The sequence below is a fragment of the Danio rerio genome, chromosome 16 (assembly GCF_052040795.2).
Source record: "Danio rerio strain M-AB ecotype USA chromosome 16, GRCz13ab, whole genome shotgun sequence".
Classification (NCBI taxonomy): domain Eukaryota; kingdom Metazoa; phylum Chordata; class Actinopteri; order Cypriniformes; family Danionidae; genus Danio; species Danio rerio.
The window spans coordinates 56,757,501-56,780,178 of NC_141036.1; the positions used below are offsets into that span (position 1 = coordinate 56,757,501).

Consider the following 22,678-nt stretch of genomic DNA (forward strand, 5'->3'; position numbering starts at 1 on the left):
CGCCCAGAGCTGATTACTGCCACACCTGTTCGCAATTAATAAATCCAACCCAAGCTCATTCTGGAAACATAGCCCCGCGGATGTTTCTGGAGACCGCGATTTACGTAGCCGGAGGTACGTAAAGGCCGTGTTTGGTTTTTTTCGAGCGAACGCTGCGGGGCGGTGTGGCGCCGCTCCGCCTCTCCTCTTCGCGCTCGCCGGCCGACGGCTCGCCTCCGAGTGGAGGGCTTTCCCGACGCAATCAGTTTGTCCGCCTAGCTCACAGCGTTGCGTCGGCGGAGCGGAGGCCCCGGAGGAGGAGGAGCCGGAGCCGGCCGTGGTGGACGACGACCGGGATCGAGTCTGGGGAACGGCGGGTTACGGAAATCAGGTAAGACGAAAAACGGAATCCGAAAAATAAGGGCGAGAACGCGGCGGGATCCGAAAACGCGGTCGAAATCGAAAACGGGGGCTTTTGCTTTTTTTTTTGTTTTGTTTTTTGTTTTTTCGATCCGGCGGCTATTCGCGCGAGAACGGCGGGGGCGCGAACGCCGCGCGCTCCCGAGACGCGAAAAAGCGCGCACAGCAGCCTCTCGCATATCCGCGAAAACAAAAAAACGCTCGAATACGTACCTCCCGGGACGTAAATCGCGGTCCGCAGAAACATCCGCGGGGCTACGTTTCCACAATGAGCCCGGGTTGAATAAATCACTTCAATTGGACTTGCCTGACAAAGTCAAGTAGACCAAAAGATCCTTTAGACATTATGGCAAGATCCAAAGAAACTACCAACAAAGAAGATCCACCAGTCTGGAAAAGCCATTTTAAAAGTTTTGAGACTTCAGCGAACCACAATGAGAGTCATCATCATTCACAATTGGCAAAAACGTGGATCAGTGGAGAACCTTACCAGGAGTGGACAGCTGATCCAAATCACCCCTAGAAATCCAAAAAATCACACTTGCTTCAGTTAAAGGGCACCTATGTTACACCTATTTCCAGATTTACAGTCTTTTGTGTCTCCAGAATGAGTGTGTAAAGTTTCAGCTCAAAACACCCATCAGATTTTGTATTATACCCTTGATGGGTTTCTATTTTATAGCTCTGAGCAGCAGGTAGCGTTTTTTTTTTTTTTTTTTTTTTGTACTGCGCCTTTAAGACAAGTCCTTCATGCCCACCGTTTCCACATGCCTGTCAGCGTGCCTTAATCTCCTCCCTCGGCTGCTTTAAACCACAGACAGGCATGATAGAAGACGATCACATCCAATGTTTGTGAGAAATACTACAGTAAGACCTTTACCAATGGTTTACTTGTTATCTTTGACTTATATTTAAATTTGTTTGATGATCTGAAACATCAAAGTGTGACAAACATGCAAAACAATACCTAATCAATAAGTGGCAAATACTTTTAAACCAAACAGAATATATAGCAGGCAGGATGAGAGTCGCCTTCAATAATCTAGCATATAGTTCTCTTTTTATTCCTATACAGCCAAGCTGGAATAATGCAGACTGAAGTGAAGGGACGTCACCAACACTGACCTGCTTTAATTCAACAGAAACATCCACAGATTGACCATCAGCATCATCCGTCCTTCAGCTCAAATCAACACTGCACAGAACAGAAGAGAATTCTCTGATTATTCCCTCAAAACACTCTGATTACAATCACGCTTCAGTTTTGCTGGATCCATTTTACCTTGATTTCTCGAAGCTGCTTTTTGAAAACTAGCTGAATCTCGTGTTGTACTTTTGAATAGAGCATCTCATAGCTTTAGAAAGCGGATTGTAGATTAATGTTTTGGAAATGTGCCCCTTATTTAATTTGAAATAAAATACAGAAATAGTGAGAATAAATTATCATTTTAAAGAGATGCAGTTTTCTGTCTCGCATGATCCTTCAGAATTCACTCTGATATTTTGATTTCATTATTAAGGAACATTTATGATTAATCATTTTTGTCATTTTTCATGGTACGATAAATACACTCAGCAGCCACTTTATTAGGTACACGTTACTAGTACCGGGTTGGAACCTATTTTGCCTTCAGAGCTGCCTTAATCCTTCGTGGCATAGATTCGACAAGGTACTGGAAATATTACTCAGAGATTTTGCTCCATATTGACATGATAGCATCACAGTTGCTGCAGATTTGTCGGCTGCACATCCATAATGCCAATAAAAAAATAATCCCGCTCCACCACATCCATAACGGTGCTCTATTGGATTGAGTTCTGGTGACTGTGGAGGCCACAGACCTCAGGTAGATGGATGGATGGATGGATGGATGGATGGATGGATGGATGGATGGATGGATGGACGGACGGACGGACGGACGGACGGACGGACGGACGGACGGACGGACGGACAGACAGACAGACAGACAGACAGACAGACAGACAGATAGATAGATGATTGATAGATAGATAGATAGATAGATAGATAGATAGATAGATAGATAGATAGATAGATAGATAGATAGATAGATAGATAGATAGATAGATAGATAGAATATGAAATATGGAATATGAATGGATGAAGGATTGATTCAGTAGTAGATAGTAGATAGAAGAAAAAAATGAATAGATGAATGTAGATCAGGATTTTTTAGATTTAATATATTAGGTATATAGATGGATGAATGGATGGATGGATGGATGGATGGATGGATGGATGAATGGATGGGCAATTGAGTGGATGGATGGATGAATGATTGATTTGGTGGATTGAAGGAAGATAACCCGACCAAGAATCTTTCTGTGGGGTTTTACTTCTCTTGATCTCTGATGTGAATCTCCCATTCCACCACATCCCAAAGGTCCTCTATTGGATTGAGATCTAGTGACTGTGGAGGCCACAGGCCTCAGGTGGATGGATGGACGGACGGACAGACAGACAGACAGACAAATAGATAGATAGATAGATAGATAGATAGATAGATAGATAGATAGATAGATAGATAGATAGATAGATAGATAGATAGATAGATAGATAGATAGATAGATAGATAGATAGATAGATAGATAGATACATACATACATACATACATACATACATACATACATACATACATACATACATACATACATACATACATACATACATACATTAAATGGTTGGATGAAGGACTGGCTGGACAGACGAAGGACAGATGGATGGATGTAAAATATATTTATGGATCGATGGATGTATTATGAATGGATGAAGGATTGATTCAGTAGTAGATAGTAGATAGAAGAAAAAAAGGAATAGATGAATGTAGATCAGGATTTTTTAGATTTAATGTTAGGTATATAGATGGATGAATGGATGAATGGATGGGCAATTGAGTGGATGGATGGATGAATGATTGATTTGGTGGATTGAAGGAAGATAACCTGACCAAGTCTCTTTCTGTGGGGTTTTACTTCTCTTGATCTCTGATGCGAATCTCCCATTCCACTACATCCCACAGGTGCTCTATTGGATTGAGATCTAGTGACTGTGAAGGCCATTTGAGTACAGTGAAGTCATTGCCATGTTCAAGAAACCAGTCTGAGATGATTCACGCTTTATGACATGGTGTTATCCTGCTGGAAGTAGCCATCAGAAGATGAGTACACTGTGGCCATGAAGGGATGGACATGGTCAGCAACAACACTCAGGTACACGATGCTCAGTTGGTAAAATCCCCCACACCATTACGCCACCAGCAGCAGCCTGAACTGTTGATGCAAGGCAGGATAAATCCATGCATTCATGTTGTTGATGCCAAATTCTGATCCTACCATTGAATGTGGCAGCAGAAATGGAGACTCATCAGACCAGGCAATGTTTCTCCAATCTTCTATTGTCCAATTTTGGTGAGCCTGTGTGAATTGTAGAATCATGCTTAAGCTAAAAAAAAAAAACATCCTGTGTTTGTCAGAAAGTGCTTATTATACTCGTTTAAACAAACGTCTTGCTTTAATTCTGATTTCTGAAGATCCCTGAAAACTGAAGGCCTCTATGATCAGGACAAAAAAAAATCAACACAATAATCTAAACGTGGAGCTGAAAGCATCCTCACTAATATGACCATACTATAATAACAACACTGAATCAACCTTTAGAGAAGTGGAGTGTGTGAGCGTGTTTATTTCTGAGGCCGTTTCTCCTGCTGGTTGATAATATGCCAAACACAGCTGAGCTAGAGGTCTGTTCTGTGTCACAAAGTCTACAGAAAACCCAGGCGGACACGCTGAACAATCTGACCCTCGTAACACGCCGCAGACCAAACACTCCTCCGACTTTATTATTTACATGCCAACCAAGCGTTACTGCACTCTCTCCATATGCTGATGATGAAGTAGCAGTTAAAGTCCCTGTGAGATTAAATTAATGTTTAATTTAGATGTTAGTATCACTCTTAATGTTATCTACAGTAGTCAACTTTTGAAGTGGATCAAAATCTTTCATCAAAGTTGTGCTAGAAATATTGAACAACACCAGAGCTTAATCTGAGCCGGATCCGGTTCCGGAAAATTTCAGATATTATTCGTGTTTTGCCTTCTGGTATTTGTTTTAAGAGATCCGACATTAAATTTTGCCTGGTGAACACCTACGCGTGTGTGTGGTGAGAGAGAGAGAGAAAGAGAGAGAGAGAGAGAGAGAGAGAGAGAGAGAGAGAGAGAGAAGGAATTGAATTGAGAAAAAGCTGACATGACGCTACCCAAATAGCATACGAATGTGGGCCACTTTAGGCAGTTATGCGCATACCTGTCAACATTGGGATGTGAAAATAAGGGATATGCCCACCATAATAAGCGATATTATAGTAACCTACCCCCCCCCCCCACCCCCCACCCTTTAAAAATTCCCCAAATTACTAAATAAGTTCATTTGGAGCTGTATCATTGTAAATAGTCAGTTAAATAGTCAATATTATGTTTTAAAACTTAAAAAATGCACACATCTAACCTTATAAATGACAGCATTCGACTGCTTTCCTTACATTTTATGCTCATTTAAGATGAAATTAGTTGTGTTTGGAAAAAAAAAAACACCAAGATCGACATCCTTATATGTTATTATTATTAATTATGTGTGTATGTCTGTTTTTTTTTTTTTTTTTGGACTTAGCTTTATTATTAATAAAAATACACTCAACCAGAAACAAGTTGTCAGTTGTGGTGAGATGCAAAAAAAAAAAAACAATACTTCATATAAGAGCTATTCAAGAACCAAAACCTGAATGAAATCATCTCAATATTATGGCTACTGTAGTGCAAGTAAAACAATTCACTTCAATCTAACGAATAATTGAATTTTTTTTTTTTGTCTGTTTAAACAAGCACCCAAAAGCTAGACTTTTTTTTCTCTCTGCTTTAAATCGCGTGTACAGAATACGTCTGGGAAACAGCATCTGTTTATCACTATGGAGCACGTCAGCTGACGGTTATATGACTGTTTTGAGGGTTGTATGGGATGGGTGACGGCACCTGTAATCAAAAGGAAATGGAATTGCGCTGTTTTAAATATTTATTTATAAGTGTTTTCATTCCTAAACAGAGCGAAAGCACAGAAGACTCACGCTTTAGAGCATGGGGCGACCCCTGGTGGTTCGGCGGTATGGGTTGCCTATAGGGAGGCTTGGCTGTTTAGAGAAAGACTGAAAATATGGGAGAAATACGGGAAAATACCTTTGCGGGATGATAGCGGGATAGAACTGTAAATACGGGAGAATCCCGGGAAAAACGGGAGGGTTGACAGGTATGGTTATGCTGCACTGGTGGTATTCCTTCGGCCCAGGAAAAATGAATGTGAGCCTGAAGTAGCCCACCTGTGCAGGGGCAAAGACAGGTCAAAGATTCAAATTCATATATGGGACATTAAAGGCAAAGATTTGGCACTTATGACAAAATGTAATCTGAATGTGAGCCCAATGTGGAAAATGATCAATTTGGCCCAAATGATGGAGGACAAATGTGAGCCACAGTTGGCAAAATAGTGGCATAGTCATTTAAGGGTAATCTGGGTCTAAACCTAAAGTGGCTCACATGTGTAGGTGCAAATGTGGCCCAGTTATCTTAAGACATATGCGGCCCATTTTTGGCAAATATTTGGCACAGTAAGCTCTGGTTATTGCAGCTGTGAGCCTAATGTGGCAGAGGCATGATTTCCGGGAGATTATCAGTCGTTTGCGGGCATCCGGGAGTCTCTGTGCATTTGCGGGAGACTCCCGGGACTTCTGGGAGACTTGGGATGTCTGGAATGACCTCCCGCCCTACTCATAATTCTCTCTTCATATAGCCGCATGCCTATTACATGTTCATAAAACACTGTGATGTAGCCGTGCTCGGATCGTATTGCTTTCTCACTACAATTGATCCGCTCCAGAGTTTGTTTCAATCGAGCCAAGACCACCTCATTCAGGCGATCTCGTTTTGGCGTGTAACCCTGCCTGCTGGCTGGCCCCAGTTACACTCACTTCCCTAAACCTCACTCCCATCCGGGTCACAGCACCAATGTAACCCCGCCGGTCCTATGCCACCCAACCCGCTTCGAGCTGGGATCAAACTGGCAACCTTCCACATGGGAGTCGGTTGCTCTAACAAGGAGGCTAATGACCATGGCCCCTAGCGTCTGACGCTAGAGACCCTTTAGAGGTCAGAGGAGTGAGGTTTACCTGCACAGCACCTATTGGCTGGCCTCCAATACACGCGGATCTGAGCGTGATTGATGAATTCACATACACCAAACAAACCGCACTGGGAACTGGGAAAACAAGAGAGGTTTACGAGACAAACGAGACAAAGTCTAGGATTGCGTCCAAACCGAATACTTCCATCCTATATAGTACGCTAAAATCAGTATGCAAGCCAAGTAGTTTGTCCGAATTAATAGAATTCGAAAAACAGTATGTGAGAAGTACCCGGATGACTTACTACTTCCGGCGAGATTCTGAAGTGAGCATCCCATGCATGCTGCGCTATCCCATGATGCCCTGCAAGCCAATTGATAATGGGAGTAAAGCGACGCAAATTACGCAGGTACGTCACGTGACTGTGTCAAAATGGTGGATGTAGTACAACTTAATTCTATTCATACTTTTCACATTCATACTGTATAGAATGTACTTTTCTAATGGCTGAGTAGTACGTTTAAAATCAAATGCAGTACCTACTTAGTAGGCGGTTTCGGACGCAGCCGAGGTGTGAAAGCACCCTTAGGCCGTACTCACACTAGGTACAGTTGCCTCAAACCGGGCCAAAGCACGCTTGCCCCTCCTCCCATCTCCCCCGACGGCCCGCACTCACACCACAAACCGGCCTCGGCCCGCTTACATCATCGCTGCTGCACTGTTCAGTGAGAAGCGCTCTCTCACTCAGCAGCACAGTGGAGATTTCTCTAGTTATATCGTTTCAGTCGGTTTGATATGCAGTGACATGCAGTCAAATATTTCGCCAAACAGTCCTTAGGCATGCTGGGACACGCAGTCAGATATTTCGCTGATCAGATCCGCCACTTTTGACGCTCATAAACAACCATAAAGCCCTCGTGCTGCAGGAATGAGGAGGTCTGCTGAAGGCGCGCAGCTGTCGTGCTGTGAGGAGTTCTCGTCTTTAATAAACTACGGCAGTTTGCGTTCACTGAACAGTAAGAATGATTAATAAATCCATATAAAACAACCCCTTAAAAGTCACGTCTCGCTTTCAGTTTCGGGTTTTGGCGCGTTTTGCACTCACACACAAGCGTACCGTGCCAAAGCCCAAGTGATCCGCGCTCAGGCACACCTCTTCCAACCGGGCCATGGCCGACTAAGTGAACCGTGCTTGAGCCCGATTCAGCGCACTCACACTTCTCAAACGATCCGGGAAACGGGCCTGGGCACGGTACGGATGACATAGTGTGAGTAGGCCCTTAGACACAAACAATGGGAGTTGAGACAATCCACAATCCAGGAAAAGAGTTCACACTTCAATCAATTCGAATCCAAAGCAGATCACATTCAGCAACTGACGTCAATAGAAGATCTCACCGATGAAAAACCAGAAGATACACAAACAAAACAAAACAAAAGACCTGGCCTTGAAAACACAAGGCCAAAGGAACCATTAGCACGTTACAGTGTATGCATCATCTCAGCTTAACATTTCTAAATAACCATGCATATACTTCTCTATGCTGAATTTCTGTGTTACAAAGTGTTGTAAAAATATAGCCCACAGTATTACACACTTTACTACTGTGCAGTATGGGTTAGAAACATTATAGTATGTAAATTACTAGTTCATTAATAGTTTATGGCATTCATACTAATGTAGGGACTGGTGAATGAGGGAATAGGGAGGCAATTTCAGCCAGTGTTTTTCTTTAATCCACTAAACATGCACTGGGGTCAGTGTATAAGCAAATCGCAAATAACATTTCATATCACTGCATCTCGACTGTATGCATTGGAGTTCTTTTTTGTGTTCCTGGTCTAACCTCCGCTGACTCGTGGGAAATGATTGTTCCATATGCACATGGAGATTCAGTCACCTTTTGCTGTACTTCATCTCCTCATCTCTGATAGACATTCGCAAGCTCAGACCTTGATTTTTTTTATATAGAAGGAAACCCAATGGTGTGACTGGAAGCCTGAATATTCACTAAATTGCAGTCATTTCCAGGCTGAGTGTGTTCATTACTGCAGGTGGGCAGGTAATGCGGCTGATGCTGAAAATGGGGATCGTTTATATGATGTATAACCGTTAGATCCTGAAATAAAGCTGACAGCATTATGAATCTTGTGCGATGCAGAAATGTTAAGAAAATTAGATGTCGGTGTGGAACGATCACTTCAGTTGAATGAGACTTTATGCATGTGTAAGTGGGGACATATGAAAAATTAACTTTTCTTTTCAAGTTTAAATGCTATAATCAAGCCCATTTTGCATTCACTGACCAAGAAAAATGTGAAAAATGACAACCCTAGAACTTTCGGATCCTATATGGATATCTGATATATGGGAATATATGCAAATTACACATCACATACAAGTTCATATTTGGATTTCATGCATATACAAATATATATATATATATATATATATATATATATATATATATATATATATATATATATATATATATATATATATATATATATATATTTATTTATTTATTTATTCATATACGACAGTTCTGTCTGGATCTCGAATCTGATTGGCTGATAGCCGTGATATATTTAAGTAATATCAGCATCCGTACAGCCTCTTTACCCGTTGTGTATTACTCCGCCCACATACAGCCAGCAACAAGCAGACACTATAGTCTGACAAATATTACTGCAGTTCGGCAACAAAATATACTTTTGAGGCTTTTTTAGTCGATAATGTAGTTGTTTTGGTTGCAACTATGCAGTTTATTTGCAAGAATAGTGCCTATTTTAAAATATTTACAATTTCTGAGAGACAGCTTGTTGGCGACAGTTGACGTTTTCTATCCGCTAGATGGCGACAGAACCGCATAATAAGCCCTTACGCTTAGAAGATATAACAGTCTGATTTCTAACTACAGCAGATCAAATCAGTAGTAGTAAGCACACCTGCCAACACTTTCGTTTTTGATGGGAGTATCCAGAATTTCAAACCAGTCTCCTGCAAACATCCTGTTTTTATTTCTTTCTAAAAAAAAAAACTCCCGTAATTTCACCCACCCCTCTCTTTGGTACAGTCTGTTAACTAAACACCCCTGGGTTGCCAACTTTGGTACAGTACCCGGATCGAAGCGGCCGGCTTAAAACCCGCTGCATCCTATCCCGGTTTTCAACTACACCCCTGAACACCCTCTCCCTCCGGTCTCCCGGGTTTTCAGAGACATGTTGGCAGTTTAGATGATCTCTCTTTCTTTTGTTTGTTGTAGTGCTGTATTTATACCGATTTGCTCGCATATCAGGGATGTGTGTTGTGTTGGCAAATTAAAATAAGCAAAGTCTGCATGTATTTAGCTTTTTTCCTTATCGGAGCCACAACAGCAGTCTGGTAACGTTTGTGGATTCGTTGTTATTTTCAGGGTTAATTATTGTGAAATCCTGATTGCAACAGAGAAATACTGTAGACTGTAACACTGTAAGAAGATTTCTCTGTAGATGGATGGCATTTCATGTCACGTTCAGAATTGTAATCTTAAAGTGTGAGTAAAATCAGCAGTTTTGTCATCACTTTAGGAAAGAGTCGTTTAAACACTAGCTCTAAAGTGACGTTGGTGAATTAGTAACGGCTTCTGCTATTTTGACGTCAGCTGCAGATGTAAATGAATGGCGGAAGAAAGTAGTTCCTAAAAAAAAGGGTCTTTAGACTCTCCGTGTTTGTTTTTCTTATTTATATGCATGATTGTGCTATTGAACTGCAGTGCGATATGGCTGTATATCCGCACTGGTGGGACGCTAAGCCTCCCACCCGTGCTGATATACAGCCATATATATATATATATATATATATATATATATATATATATATATATATATATATATATATATATATATATATATATATGTGTGTGTGTGTGTGTGTGTATCATGAAGACGCTGCCATGTATCAGGATGATAATGCACCAATACACACAGCAAGACTGGTGACAGAGTGGTTTGATGAACATGAATGTGAAGTTGAACATTTCCTATGGCCAGCACAGTCACCATAATTAAATATTAGTCAGCTACTTAAGAGTGTTTTGGAGGAGCGAGTCAGGAAAGGTAAATGCCCATGTAAATGCTCCGCCCTCCTCTGGAAAGCAGCTGATTTGCATTTAAAGAGACAAGCACAAAAACACCCCAATAAATCAAATAATTCAAAAAAATTTTACATCTGAAAAAAGCTTTTACATATTTTCATGAAGCAGATGCATTTAACCAAAGCAATAATGAACAGTGTTGCCAACTTTGCAATTTTGTTACTAGATTTAGCAACTTTTTATACTACGCTGGCAACTTTTTTTTAAAAAGCACCAAACAACGAATTTAGCCATTTTTAACATTCGCTTGGCTAATTTGAGCTATTTTTAAAAAGACTCAAAAGAGTAGCGGCTGCAGGCTTCACTCAGTAGAGTAAATTGCTAGCTCAGATTGTTTTTCAAAACTGTTAATTTACTGATATTTGTTAACATATATAATTGTTGGTAATTTAGGTAGAAATAAATTCCAATAGTGCTATAATTGTTGTCATTTTCACAAATGTGTTCAACAAGTGTTTGTATTACTTTTACAAATAGTCAACTCTATTTTTCATACAAATCTAAATTGACATAACATTCATTATTTTGTATACTACATAAAGACAACCTAAGCTCATTCAGAAAAGTAGCCCCGCAGACGTTTCTGGACACCGCGATTTACGTGGCCAAAGATACGTATGGCCGCATTCAGTTTTTTCGAGCGAACGCTATAGGGTGGTGTGACGCCGCTCCTTTTCTTCGCGCTCGCTGGCTGTTGAGGCTTTCCCGCTGCAACCAGTTTGTCCGCTTAGGTCGTAGTGTTACGTCCGTGGAGCGGAGGCCCGGAGGAGGAGGAGCCACACGCGGCGACGACCGGGTTCGAGTCCGGGGAAGAACGGTTCCAGAAAACAGAATCTAAAAAATAAAAGCGAACGAGTTCGTGACGGGGCGAGAATGCTTTGAAATTCGAAAACTCGGTTAAAATCGGATGAGGGCTTTTCTTTTCTGGACTGCTTTTGTAAATCGTCGCTTGGGTTTAGGGAAGGAGGAGGAGGGTGACTGAGTCGGCCGATTGGCCGGCCGCTTAGTCGATCGTTCAGTCATTCAGTCAGTCGGTCAGTCGGACAGACGGTAGCTCGACAGTGGCCTCCGGCAGTTTTTCACGTGAGAACAGCGCAGACTCAAACAGCGTGCGCTCCCAAGAGGCGTTCGAGATGCGAAAAAGTGCAGCACAGTGGCCTCTCGCGGATTCATGAAAACAAAAACTGCACAAATATGTACCTCCCGGGATGTATGTCGCGGCCTCCAGACATGTCTCCGGCGCTACGTTTACACGATGAGCCTGGGTTGCATAAAGATGTAGTTTTGAGTAATATGTTAATAAGAACCTATCTATTGTGCATCTGGATCTATGATATAGTACATGGCACCTCGGAGAGTAGAGACATAACGGGCTTACGCTTATCAGATACTATGTGATGATGTCACATATATGCAAATTAGTGTCTGACGTCATCTGGCAACATTCAGCTACTTTTCAATGGAAATAGTTGGCAACACTGATAATAGATAATTTTTATATAGATTTATAATACATCAAATCTCCGAAAGTGCAGCAAACTTATTAAAATACCAAACATTTGTTTCAAACAAAGAAGGCATGAAAATGAAATAATTTTTCCATCTGTGAAATTTTCCTTTACATGCTCATATTTTCTGCTCACATTTGCAACAGTCTGTCCATCATTCACTGAGACGGACATATTTTCGACCGAGTTGGCCAGAATAACTCCAATATGGGCCAGAATTTATGCTGACAGTCAAACGTCTGGCTATTGTATAAGCAGCCGAAGTGAAAAGAAAGGAAGTACAGCGATGACTTGTGTATATATGATGAGTCAAACATCCTTCTCTTTATTATTACAGAATTCGCCCCCAAACTGGAGCAATAACTGTTTATATCGACACGTTTCCTATAAGGAACAAAGCCAAACATTTCCACACGTGCTTATATCGGCTCGGTAGGCATAGACAATAACCCTGGGTAAATATTTGTCAGGTTTATAACAGAGACATGAGATTAGCGGTTAATAGTTATTATGGACTGAGAGGAAATACGCCATAAACATTTTATGACTGAAGGCGGGATGAAGAAGCACAGATGATTTCTTCAGCACAGAGTTTCTTCGATATTACAGTATGCTTTTTATTTAGTGATGCTTATTTATTATTTGCAGGTTGTTTTTGGTTTTCAGTGATATTATGTACAGTAATATTACAGTTATTTTTACAATATGCACATATAAATAGTATATTTAAAGTGACATGTACATTTCGTGCCCCTGGAGGAGACTAATGGAACTGCAAAAATATCATTCATTCATTTTCTTGTCGGCTTAGTCCCTTTATTAATCCATGTTGCCACAGCGGAATGAACCGACAACTTATCCAGCACATTTTTACGCAGCGGATGCCCTTCCAGCCGCAACCCATCTCTGGGAAACATACACACACACATTCATACACTACGGACAATTTAGCCTACCCAATTCACCTGTACCGCATGTCTTTGGACTGTGTGGGAAACCGGAGCACCCGGAGGAAACCCACGCGAATGCAGAGAGAACATGCAAACTCCACACAGAAACACCAATTGAGCCGAGGTTCGAACCATCGACCCAGCAACCTTCTTGCTGCGAGGCGACAGCACTACCTACTGCGCCACTGCATCGCCATTTCAAAAATATTATGAAGGATTATTAAGTCATTCATTTTTCTTCAGTCCCTTAATTCTTCAGGGCTCACCACAGCGGAATGAACCGCCATTCCACAGTGGCGACCCCTGATTAATAAAGGGACTAAGCCGAAAAGAAAATTAACAAATAAATGTTTATTTTTTCCTATTTAAAAAAAAAATCTAAAATGCAGAAAAAATAGTTTCCTTTCTATTAAAATCTTTTTTAAATCTTTAAAAAAAAAATCACTTACAAAAGACAGAATTGTAAGATATAAGCCTCTTTCACACATACAGACCTTTCCGGAAAATTGCCGGCAATTTTCCGGAAAGGTTGTATGTGTGAACAGGTCCTTTTTGAAAATACCGGTAAATTCGTTCTGGCTATTTTCCGGAAAGAGAAGTTGTAACATTACCGGCAATTTGCCGGAATGCTGCGCTGTGTGAATGCAGAAGGAAGATTCCCGTAATAAGCGCGTGCACGTCTAGAACGTGCTGACGTGAGACGTCTGCTTTAGCCAATCACAACAGTCAGACGCATTTACGTCCGCGCGGTTTATGAGAATAAAAGCCTTTGAATATTTTTCCAGACACATTTAGCTGCTAGAAGTTAGTCAGATCACGTTTATATGTTTATATGTACATATTATGAACATCTCGACATGCTAAAGTGATCCTGCGAAAGTTGTTCACAATATTGATCATCCACAGAGTTTGTGATGTAGTCAAATGTTTACAAATACAAGCGCAGCCGTTTAAAGCTCATTTGTGGTTAATGATGTCAGAATTTACCGGTATTTTGGAATGGATGTGTGAATGCTCTTTTCCGGAAAATTTCCGTAACGTCCTCGCCTGTGTGAACAGCGCTTTTTTGAATATACCGGCAAAGTCGTTCCGGAAATTTTCCGGATATTTACCGGTATCACTGTGTGAAAGGGGCTAGAAACATGCAATTACATGTTTATTATCTGTTATTCTAAAAAAAAAAAAAAAAAAAATAGTTAGAACTGTAAAATAAAAGGACATTATTTATTATCTCTACACTGTTATACAGTCATGATAAACAGCACAGACCTCATTTTCTTCTTTATATCTTTCACCATTACCGTCTGTTGTTTCGCCATTTCCTTCACACTGAAAATGCAGAAGTTCCTCTGAAGCACCTTGAATCAAACACGTACACAAAAACCATCAGAAAAACCACACAAGCAGTTTCAAGTGTTTCAATGACATGATGGAGTTTCTGCTGACCTGCTTTACACCACACATCAATATCCCTGTCTGCTTTCAGTGTTTACACTTATAGATTATCAGTGAGCACAGATATATAACTATACAACACAGCTGAGGTCTGAATCATTAGCCCCTTCTGTATATGTTTTGCCCAATTTCTGTTTAACAGAAAGATTTTTTCAACACATTTCTAAACATAATTTTAATAACTCATTTCTAATAACTGATTTATTTTATCTTTGATATGATGACAGTTCAAGATACTAGTACTCAGCTCAAGGTGCAGTAGGTGATCTGCCAAAATGCTAACCGGCTACCGTAATATGTTTGAAACACAATCCCTCCCCTGCCGTCCAAGGCTATGCCTCCTTCCCAACCCTTTTGCCGGAGACCCCCTTTTCCCCTGAAAAATATTGTAAGGCCCCCCTTTATGTTTAATAATATTACCGCTCATATAAGTTTGCAGCAATGATTACAAAAAATGTTGTTTACAAACAAACTGTATGTTTATTACTATATCTAGATATGTTTATGCACAAATAATAAACTAATGTAAAATATAAAACGTAAGCCACTGAAAAACGTAAGCCTTTGGCTTTCAAATTGACCCTATTTGAAATTCAATAACAAAAATATCAGTATTTACGCTCATGTATAAGGTAAAAAACAATACAGGCTATTATAATTTAATACTTGCACGTTATTCGTCAAGCTCTATCAATTAGTGTGAGGATTGCTGCGAGGCGAATCAGTGAGACTCTTTTTGTGGAGAACGGATTACAATTTTGTCCATTCTTGGTTAGCTAGAGCAGTGGTCCTCAACCTTTTTATCACCATGGAAAATTGACAATTTGACTGTGGACGGGGGAGTTAGGGGAGGGTGATTCGGTGTTTTGTAGGTTGCTATCAACCATTTCCCAGAAGATGAAAAGCTGACAAAACATTACTGTCACTCTGATTTGAATGTTTGTAAAAAAAAAAGTCTTGTGCAATGCAGTAATTTATATGTAGTTTCAAAATACAATATATTAATATTTTAATGTAGAAAAAGCCAACGTGGGTGTCTCAAGGAGCAAAAATACAGCATGTGGGCTTTTATATGCAGTTGTGTCATCTCTCATATAGCAAGTCATATCTCTCCGGCTCTTCGTTTGGGATGCTTTTTATGAACCGGTCCCCATGACAAACTAATTGAATAGCCCTGCTATAAAAGCTGAAGCTGATTGGTAAATTCTTGTCACATGACTTCCGGTGAGCTTGCGGGAGTCATTTGGTGCGAGCGCATCAAGCCCGCATCTCATTGGAAATAACAAACTTTTACAAACTCTATAAATACACAAGATGCGAACGGCCCCTAAAAGGCCGCAATCATTTGCAATCTCCATCAGTTGATCTTCTTGCAGAGCCATGCTGGATTCACCTGATTTGTTGACAAATGGGTTGCGGATCACTGGTGTAGTCCTAAAAAAAAGGTAGTGTACTATTACACCCGACCCAAATTTTAAATGAAAGTAGGCAAAGAAACGATGAAGGACAATGTTTCTTTGATTCATTAGAGATCTGTACCTATTTAATGATTTATGTTTAGCTAATAGTGCCCCCCCCCTTATTTAATCATTTTAATATTGAAAAAAGAGTCAATCAAGACAGTTACAACAATTCTAACTTTTATTTAAGTTATCTCACTAGGGCCTTTAATACATGGAAAGACAGCTTTTTAACTTACTTTATTTACTGGCTTATTACTTTACATTTAATAGGTTCCTTTAAACATTAATCAGCCATTATTTTTTGATTGTCACATTCGTGCATGCATGTTTTAAACCAAACTTTTAGGAGTCTGTCTTTTGTCGCTATTATACACTAGTCGCAGGGCCGGAGTAAGCTGAACTGCCACTTTAGGCAACGGACGATCACGCCCCCCACAATCCGAAACGGAAAACTACATTGACCGGTTAGCAAATTGAGGTCCGGTTGGGGGGGGGGGTCGCGGATATAACTTAGGACGCGGGTGGTGGGGGAGGTGTTGCGGACGCCATCCTCTCTGTTCTTCTACCTCCCTAGGTGGCCACCTATGACTAGTTACCCTTTTATTGCTATATTGTTACACGATTTTTAGGGTGGATCAGGATCAGATCTTTTCGCCGTTAACAAAAAAAAGTGTTTTTATATGATATATATAAGGCTGATTTATACTTCTGCGTCAAGCACACGCGTATGCAACGTCGCAGCCTGCGTGTTGATGCATAGCCCTACGCCGAGCCCGTCACTGACGCCCACCTCTCAAAAAATGTATCTACACGTCGAAACTACGCGTAGCGCAAGCTCTGTGGTTGGTCGTCTTGGTAGTCCTGTAAAGGAATTCCGGATGGAAAGTTTTGTTTTGGGTTTACATCATGGTTAAAGTTGTTGCCCGTACGCCGACTCCTACCTCAAAATGAGCGAGTTTGAGCCACTTGTACATCCCGGAAGTGTTCAGGAAAAGCAAAACAGCAGCGAAGAAACTCGACACAGAGGAACATTAACACCTCACTGCCAACAAGTGTTTCGGAACTGTTATTGCAGAGCAACAGAGACAGCGCGCAGAAGTATGAATGCACAGCTACGCGCGTTGCATGTGCCGTGGGTTATGACGGTCCCTTGACGCAGAAGTATAAACCAGGCTTAAGAAACGCAAATATAACGACAGTTACATTGGTTTTGAGATTACATGAATTGGAGATGCAGAAAATCCAAATCCGCAGTGTCTAGTCTGTGGTGAGGCTTTAGCTAATAGCAGTCTTATTTAGCTTAATAGCGGGGCTTCAGCGTCAGCGCTTGACTGAAGGCGTGTCTGAAGTTGGGGCTGACGCGATCGTCATAGCAGCATCAGCCAATGAAATTCAGTCAGCAATAAGCCACTGTCTAGCTGGTGCATACAGCAATCTGATTGGCTGACACTTGCGTCGGCGCTTAAGAAAAGTTGAGCTAGTCCCAACTTCTGCAGCGAGCAACGCCTCTGAAGCGGCACCGACGGATCCACAATGCAGTTCGGCTATGCCTAACGTCACCCATTAAAAGTGAATGGGAAGCGTTGACGCTGTGTGAATGGGGCGTAAGCCTTCATATATGGTCTGTCTGGCACTTACAAACAAGACACAGCCACTTAAAAGACATGCCTGTTAGTTTTTTTTTATGGAAAATCGGTTCCCTGGGTACACTACAGCATCCACTAAGAAGCTGTAGCGATGAAATACATGGCAGATGAACTTCATAAAAGCTCATCCATTAAATTCACATATTTTATTATTTTTCTTTTAGTTAAAAATGTAGAGTTTAATCGGACAAAGGGGCGCACACAGCAAAAAGTTTGGGAACCACTGTTCTAGACAAAATAAAACAAAAAAGACTTTCTCTGAAAGAAAAAAAAACATTACAGGAAATACTGTTAAACTTTCCTGAATCTGTTAAAAGTAATTTGGGAAATATCTGAAAAAGACAAAGAAATTCACAGGAGGAAAAACTATACACAGGAGGGCTAATAATTCTGACTTCAGCTGTATATTAAATTGTTTCTGCATTCCATCTGTCCTCCGTCATCTCACGAGGAAGTAAAGCAATGTTTATTGAGCCCAAAATAAATCCTGGCCCACACGAGTCACACCGGTCAAAGTGCGTTTGTGACGTCTTGAGGTTTCGGGAGGCTGTTTTTCTCCATTTCTTGCGGCTCCTTCTTGAAGCTCCATAAAATCTGTGGGCACCAACAACGACCCCAAATCCCCCTAATCATCCCGCTGAATGTGTTTCTAACAGCGGCGGAGGTGAAGTAAAAAATAAACGGATCCAAACAAGCATTAAACGTGCTCAAGAGGAGAGTTTTATCCCTCCAATCTGGGCTTTCTTTGGTTATGAAGCCAACCACGTGTGAGACATTATAGGGTCCGAAGCAGAGCGCAAAGACCAACAGCGTTCCCAAAGCCAATCCAATCGCTCTCAATCGTCTCCTCCGTCCAATATTTGGCAACCTCGAAAGAATCCGAATAAAGTTAATATAGCAAAAGCTGCATATTAATAAAGGAACGCAAAAGAGGACAATAAAGAGCTCCAAACGAACAGGTAAGAGGATTTCCAGTTGAGCCTTGGTGAATCCTTCGTAGCAGACGTTTCTGGATGGAGGAATGGTCCCTGATGGGTTGTAATAAGGCACAATGTAGACGATGCTGAGGTGGAGGGTGGAAAACACCCACATGAAGATGCTCGCAAATACCGCATAAACAGGCCTCCTCCGTAGGGAATGCTGGATGGGGAACGCCACGCCGAGATATCGCTCGACGCTGACCGCCGTCAGGAAAAACGCACTGTTGTAGATGGTCATGTAGAAGATAAACCCAGACAGCGGACATAAAAAGTAGTCAATATTCCATTGCATGTTGTTGACGACTTCTTGCATCTTGAAGGGCAGGAAGATGAGGAAGAGCAGGTCTGAGATGGTGAGGTTGAGGAGGAGGATGTCAATGGGAGCCGGTTTTCTCCAGATCTTGCGGATGAGCGTGTAGAAAGCAAAGATGTTGGCTGGGAATCCGGTGATGAAGGTGATGAGGTAGACGCTGAGGCACAGGTAATAATCACAGGCCTGCATGGCTGCTGAGTTCCATACGGTCCTCTGGAGAAACACCTGGAAATGTGATGCATGGTTAGAAATTGTTAGGTGTGACGTTGAGTTAAATTGTGTCTGCATCAACAACAGAATTATGTATCTATTGTGTCTATATCGAAAACAAAATTGTCTGTAGTGTATGTGTGTATTTGTGAGTGTGTATGGGTGTTTCCCAGTACAGGTTTGCAGCTGAACGGGCATCCGCTGCATAAAACATGCTGGAATAGTTGGCGGTTCATCCCACTGTGGCGACCCCTGAAGGCCGCTGTGTACGCTTTTCAGATTTAAGATTTCTCTCATGAGCGCCATTCATGCCTTTTGTTCTATGGAATAAAATCACTGTCGTGAATATTTCGTGCGTAAATAAAGAAAATTTTGTATCTGTGTCTGTTCTAATCGCAAGTTTTGAAATTGTACTCTTGTAAAATTATGAGTACATTTCGTTTTCCTTTTCACTTTCGTTTTTATTTTCGTTTTCACTGCAACGTATGCAATTTTTCATATTTATTGTTTTATTGATTATTGCGGTGTCACTTTTTGGCTTGTTACTGGGATTATATGCAAGCTTGTAATTCTCTGCTATTCAACACAGGCTCATTTTGAATACGTACCACATATACACTTCTGGAGAGTGCAAATTATGAAACCAGAGCCACGTATGGCTGCATTTTGCCTTTAAAGTGCGACGACCCAGTGGTTCGCCGCATATGTTGGTAGACTTGAGATGGAGAGAGGAGTTGACCACGATGTTGCGGTTCGAGTCTGGTGAAGAACAGTTCCAGAAAGCAGTTAAAACAATAACAAAAAGCAAAAACTGTAAAAATTGTTAAAAAAAAAAAATAACAGGGTGAGAATGTGATAAGATCTGAAAATGTGGTAAAAATCAGGCAGCTGCAAGGTCTTTTCTTTTTCTGGATTGCGTTTGAAAACCCTATTGGTTGGGTTTAGGGAAAGAGGAGGGTGGGTCAGTCGATCGATCAGTCAGTCAGTCAGTCGACAGCTGCCTCTGGTGGATTTACATAAGAAGAACAGGCACAAATGGCACTTGCGAGAGAAATTTGAGATCTGAAAAAGCGTACAATGTGGCCTCTGGTAGATTTACCAAAAAAAAAAAAAAAACAGCAAAAAAAAAAACCTAGCTCCTGGGACGTATTTTAGACTGTTCAGAAATGTATGCAGAGGGTACGTATCCGTACACTGCAAAAAATGCTTTTATTACTTAGATTTTATGTGTTATTTCAAGTCCAAATATCTAGAAACTCTTAAACCAAGAAGAATTTTCTAGACAAGCAAAACATACCGTCTTGTTTTAAGATATAATATGCCAAAATTAAGTGAGTTTTCCCTTAAAACAAGCTAAATAATCTGCCAATGGGGAAAGCAAAAATCTTATGTCAAAAGGAAAAACAAGATTAATTTGCTTACCCCATTGGCAGATTATTTTGCTTGTTTCAAGGAAAAACTCCCTTAATATTGGGATATTATTTCTGAAAAGAAGACAATGTACTTTGCTTGCCTAGAAAATGCTTCTTGATATAAAAATTTTTAGATATTTGGACTAGAAACAAGACAAAAAATCTAGGTAAGAAAAGCATTTTTTGCAGTGTAACGAGCCTGGTTTGAATTTATATGTTATATATCTTGTAGCGCTATGAGTTTAAGAAAAGTGCACCATAAATAAAATGTATTATTGTTATTCCATACATATTCATTCAGTCATTTTCCTTTGGGTTAGTCTGTTTATCAGGGGTCACCACAGCGGAATGAACCGCCAACTAGTCCGGAATATGTTTTTGTATGCAGTGGATGCTTTTCCAGTCGCAACCTATTACTAATACAGCCAACTGAGTTCATCCAAATCACTTATAGCACATGTGTTTGGACTGTGGGTGAAACCGGAACACGCGGAGGAAACCCATGCCAAAATGGGCAGAACATGCAAAATCCACACAAAAACGCAATGGATGCCCTTCCAGCTGCAACCCAATACTAGGAAATTATCTACTGTACATATAATTATACAAATATTGCCCCATAATAAAAAAGTTCATTTCTATCTATGCATTGTACATCCCAGGACGGGATCAAACAGCTCAATGTTATGCTTTAAGCACTGTAAAGAAAAACAATGACTATAAAACTATTGCATATGATGACCAGGCCCAAACAGAGTCTGCACGCGAGCCGAAACATCAACACAAAGATCCTCTTAGCGTAAATATTTAGGTGAATATGATGATTTAAAAGTGTAGCCATTTTGGCTCCATTCAACATTAGCTTTAAATTGCACATAATTCCTAAAGACTATCCATCAAAACAAGCATATAAAGGCCAGACGATGACATGAAGTTACCAAAATTAGCAGTTATTACTGGAATACGACGATGCAAACATTCACTTCTTCAAAAACGATAGGAAAAACCGAGTTACACAACCAACAAAAAGTGAAAATCACGCAATAAGGGAACTCTTTTATAACTCTACACTGTAAAAAAAGGACCAAAATAGCCAGCAAAACGAAGATAATCAGGTTTTATTTAATATTTTGAGCTATACAAATTTAATAACTTAATATTTTTAGTCAGTTTGGATTGATGATGGCCACAATTTGACAGTGTAGTCTGCTTAAAGCAATGCTATATTAAAAAAAGACGAACTCACCAACAGACCTCTTAGCTTTGCTTCAGTATTGACTCTCTCTGGCTTACTTTCCATACAGACTACAGGGTCTATCTGCTGACAACTTCCGCACCAACTGTTTGCTTTCCATTTTCAATATTGCCCGGCTGATAACAAAGGAAAATTAATAAATGAGGACTGGATCCAGCCCGGCGTGCATAGTTTCTCTCTCTCTGGAGCTCAATGTGTACATGTGAGCCAGTCTGTGCGGTGTTATCGGGATTTATACTCCTTCAGGGTGTGTGGGAGATGTGTTTAAAGATGATGGGTGTGCGCTTGCTTGCATATGTGAGTCGCTGGGAGGGCAATGGATCAGTTTGGCCTCCCTTTTCCCTTAAAACATCTGAGTCTATTGTCTATAAGCAAACCATGTGTTTACTGTCAGTATATTACCCTTAACTGAAAGTGTTTTTTAAAAAGATAAGGGTGAATAACGCTGTTGCAATCTACAAGTGTTGTTGGATTTGGGTATTCCAGCTTGAAATCTTCTATGGTACAGGTACACTTTTAGAAATGAATGCATTCATGAAACGTTGCTTAACTACTCATTGGTTTTTTTTTATTTATTTTTTTTATTATTGTTAAAAAGTATATTGCACTACTGCAAAAAATACTAGTTGTGTGTCCCTCTTTAAGAGATTATTTTTAGAGGGATAGTTCACCCAAAAATCCAGGGAACTCCTGAGAACTATATATATATATAACTATGTATGCATATAAATATATATATATATATATATATATATATATATATATA

At 40.6% G+C, this 22,678-nt stretch overlaps 1 protein-coding gene across 4 annotated transcripts in view; it reads right to left on the reverse strand.

Annotated features, from left to right (window-relative positions):
- The window catches only part of LOC147840452 (free fatty acid receptor 3-like), a 94,957-nt gene extending 72,807 nt beyond the window's left edge, over positions 1-22,150 (reverse strand). The window contains exons 1-4 of one of the 4 annotated variants that reach the window (XM_087288190.1): positions 21,904-22,150; positions 19,899-20,004; positions 15,928-19,260; positions 12,522-14,764 (exon numbers count right to left, since the gene is read on the reverse strand). In XM_087288190.1, the coding sequence (XP_087144316.1) occupies positions 18,253-19,260; positions 19,899-19,949 (1,059 nt within the window). In that variant the 5' untranslated portion in view covers positions 19,950-20,004; positions 21,904-22,150 and the 3' untranslated portion in view covers positions 12,522-14,764; positions 15,928-18,252. Of the gene's footprint in view, positions 1-12,521; positions 14,765-15,927; positions 19,261-19,898; positions 20,005-21,903 lie in introns of those variants that run through there. The other 3 variants (XM_087288189.1, XM_087288191.1, XM_087288188.1) reach the window with 3 other exon arrangements.
- Positions 22,151-22,678: the final 528 nt, after the last annotated feature.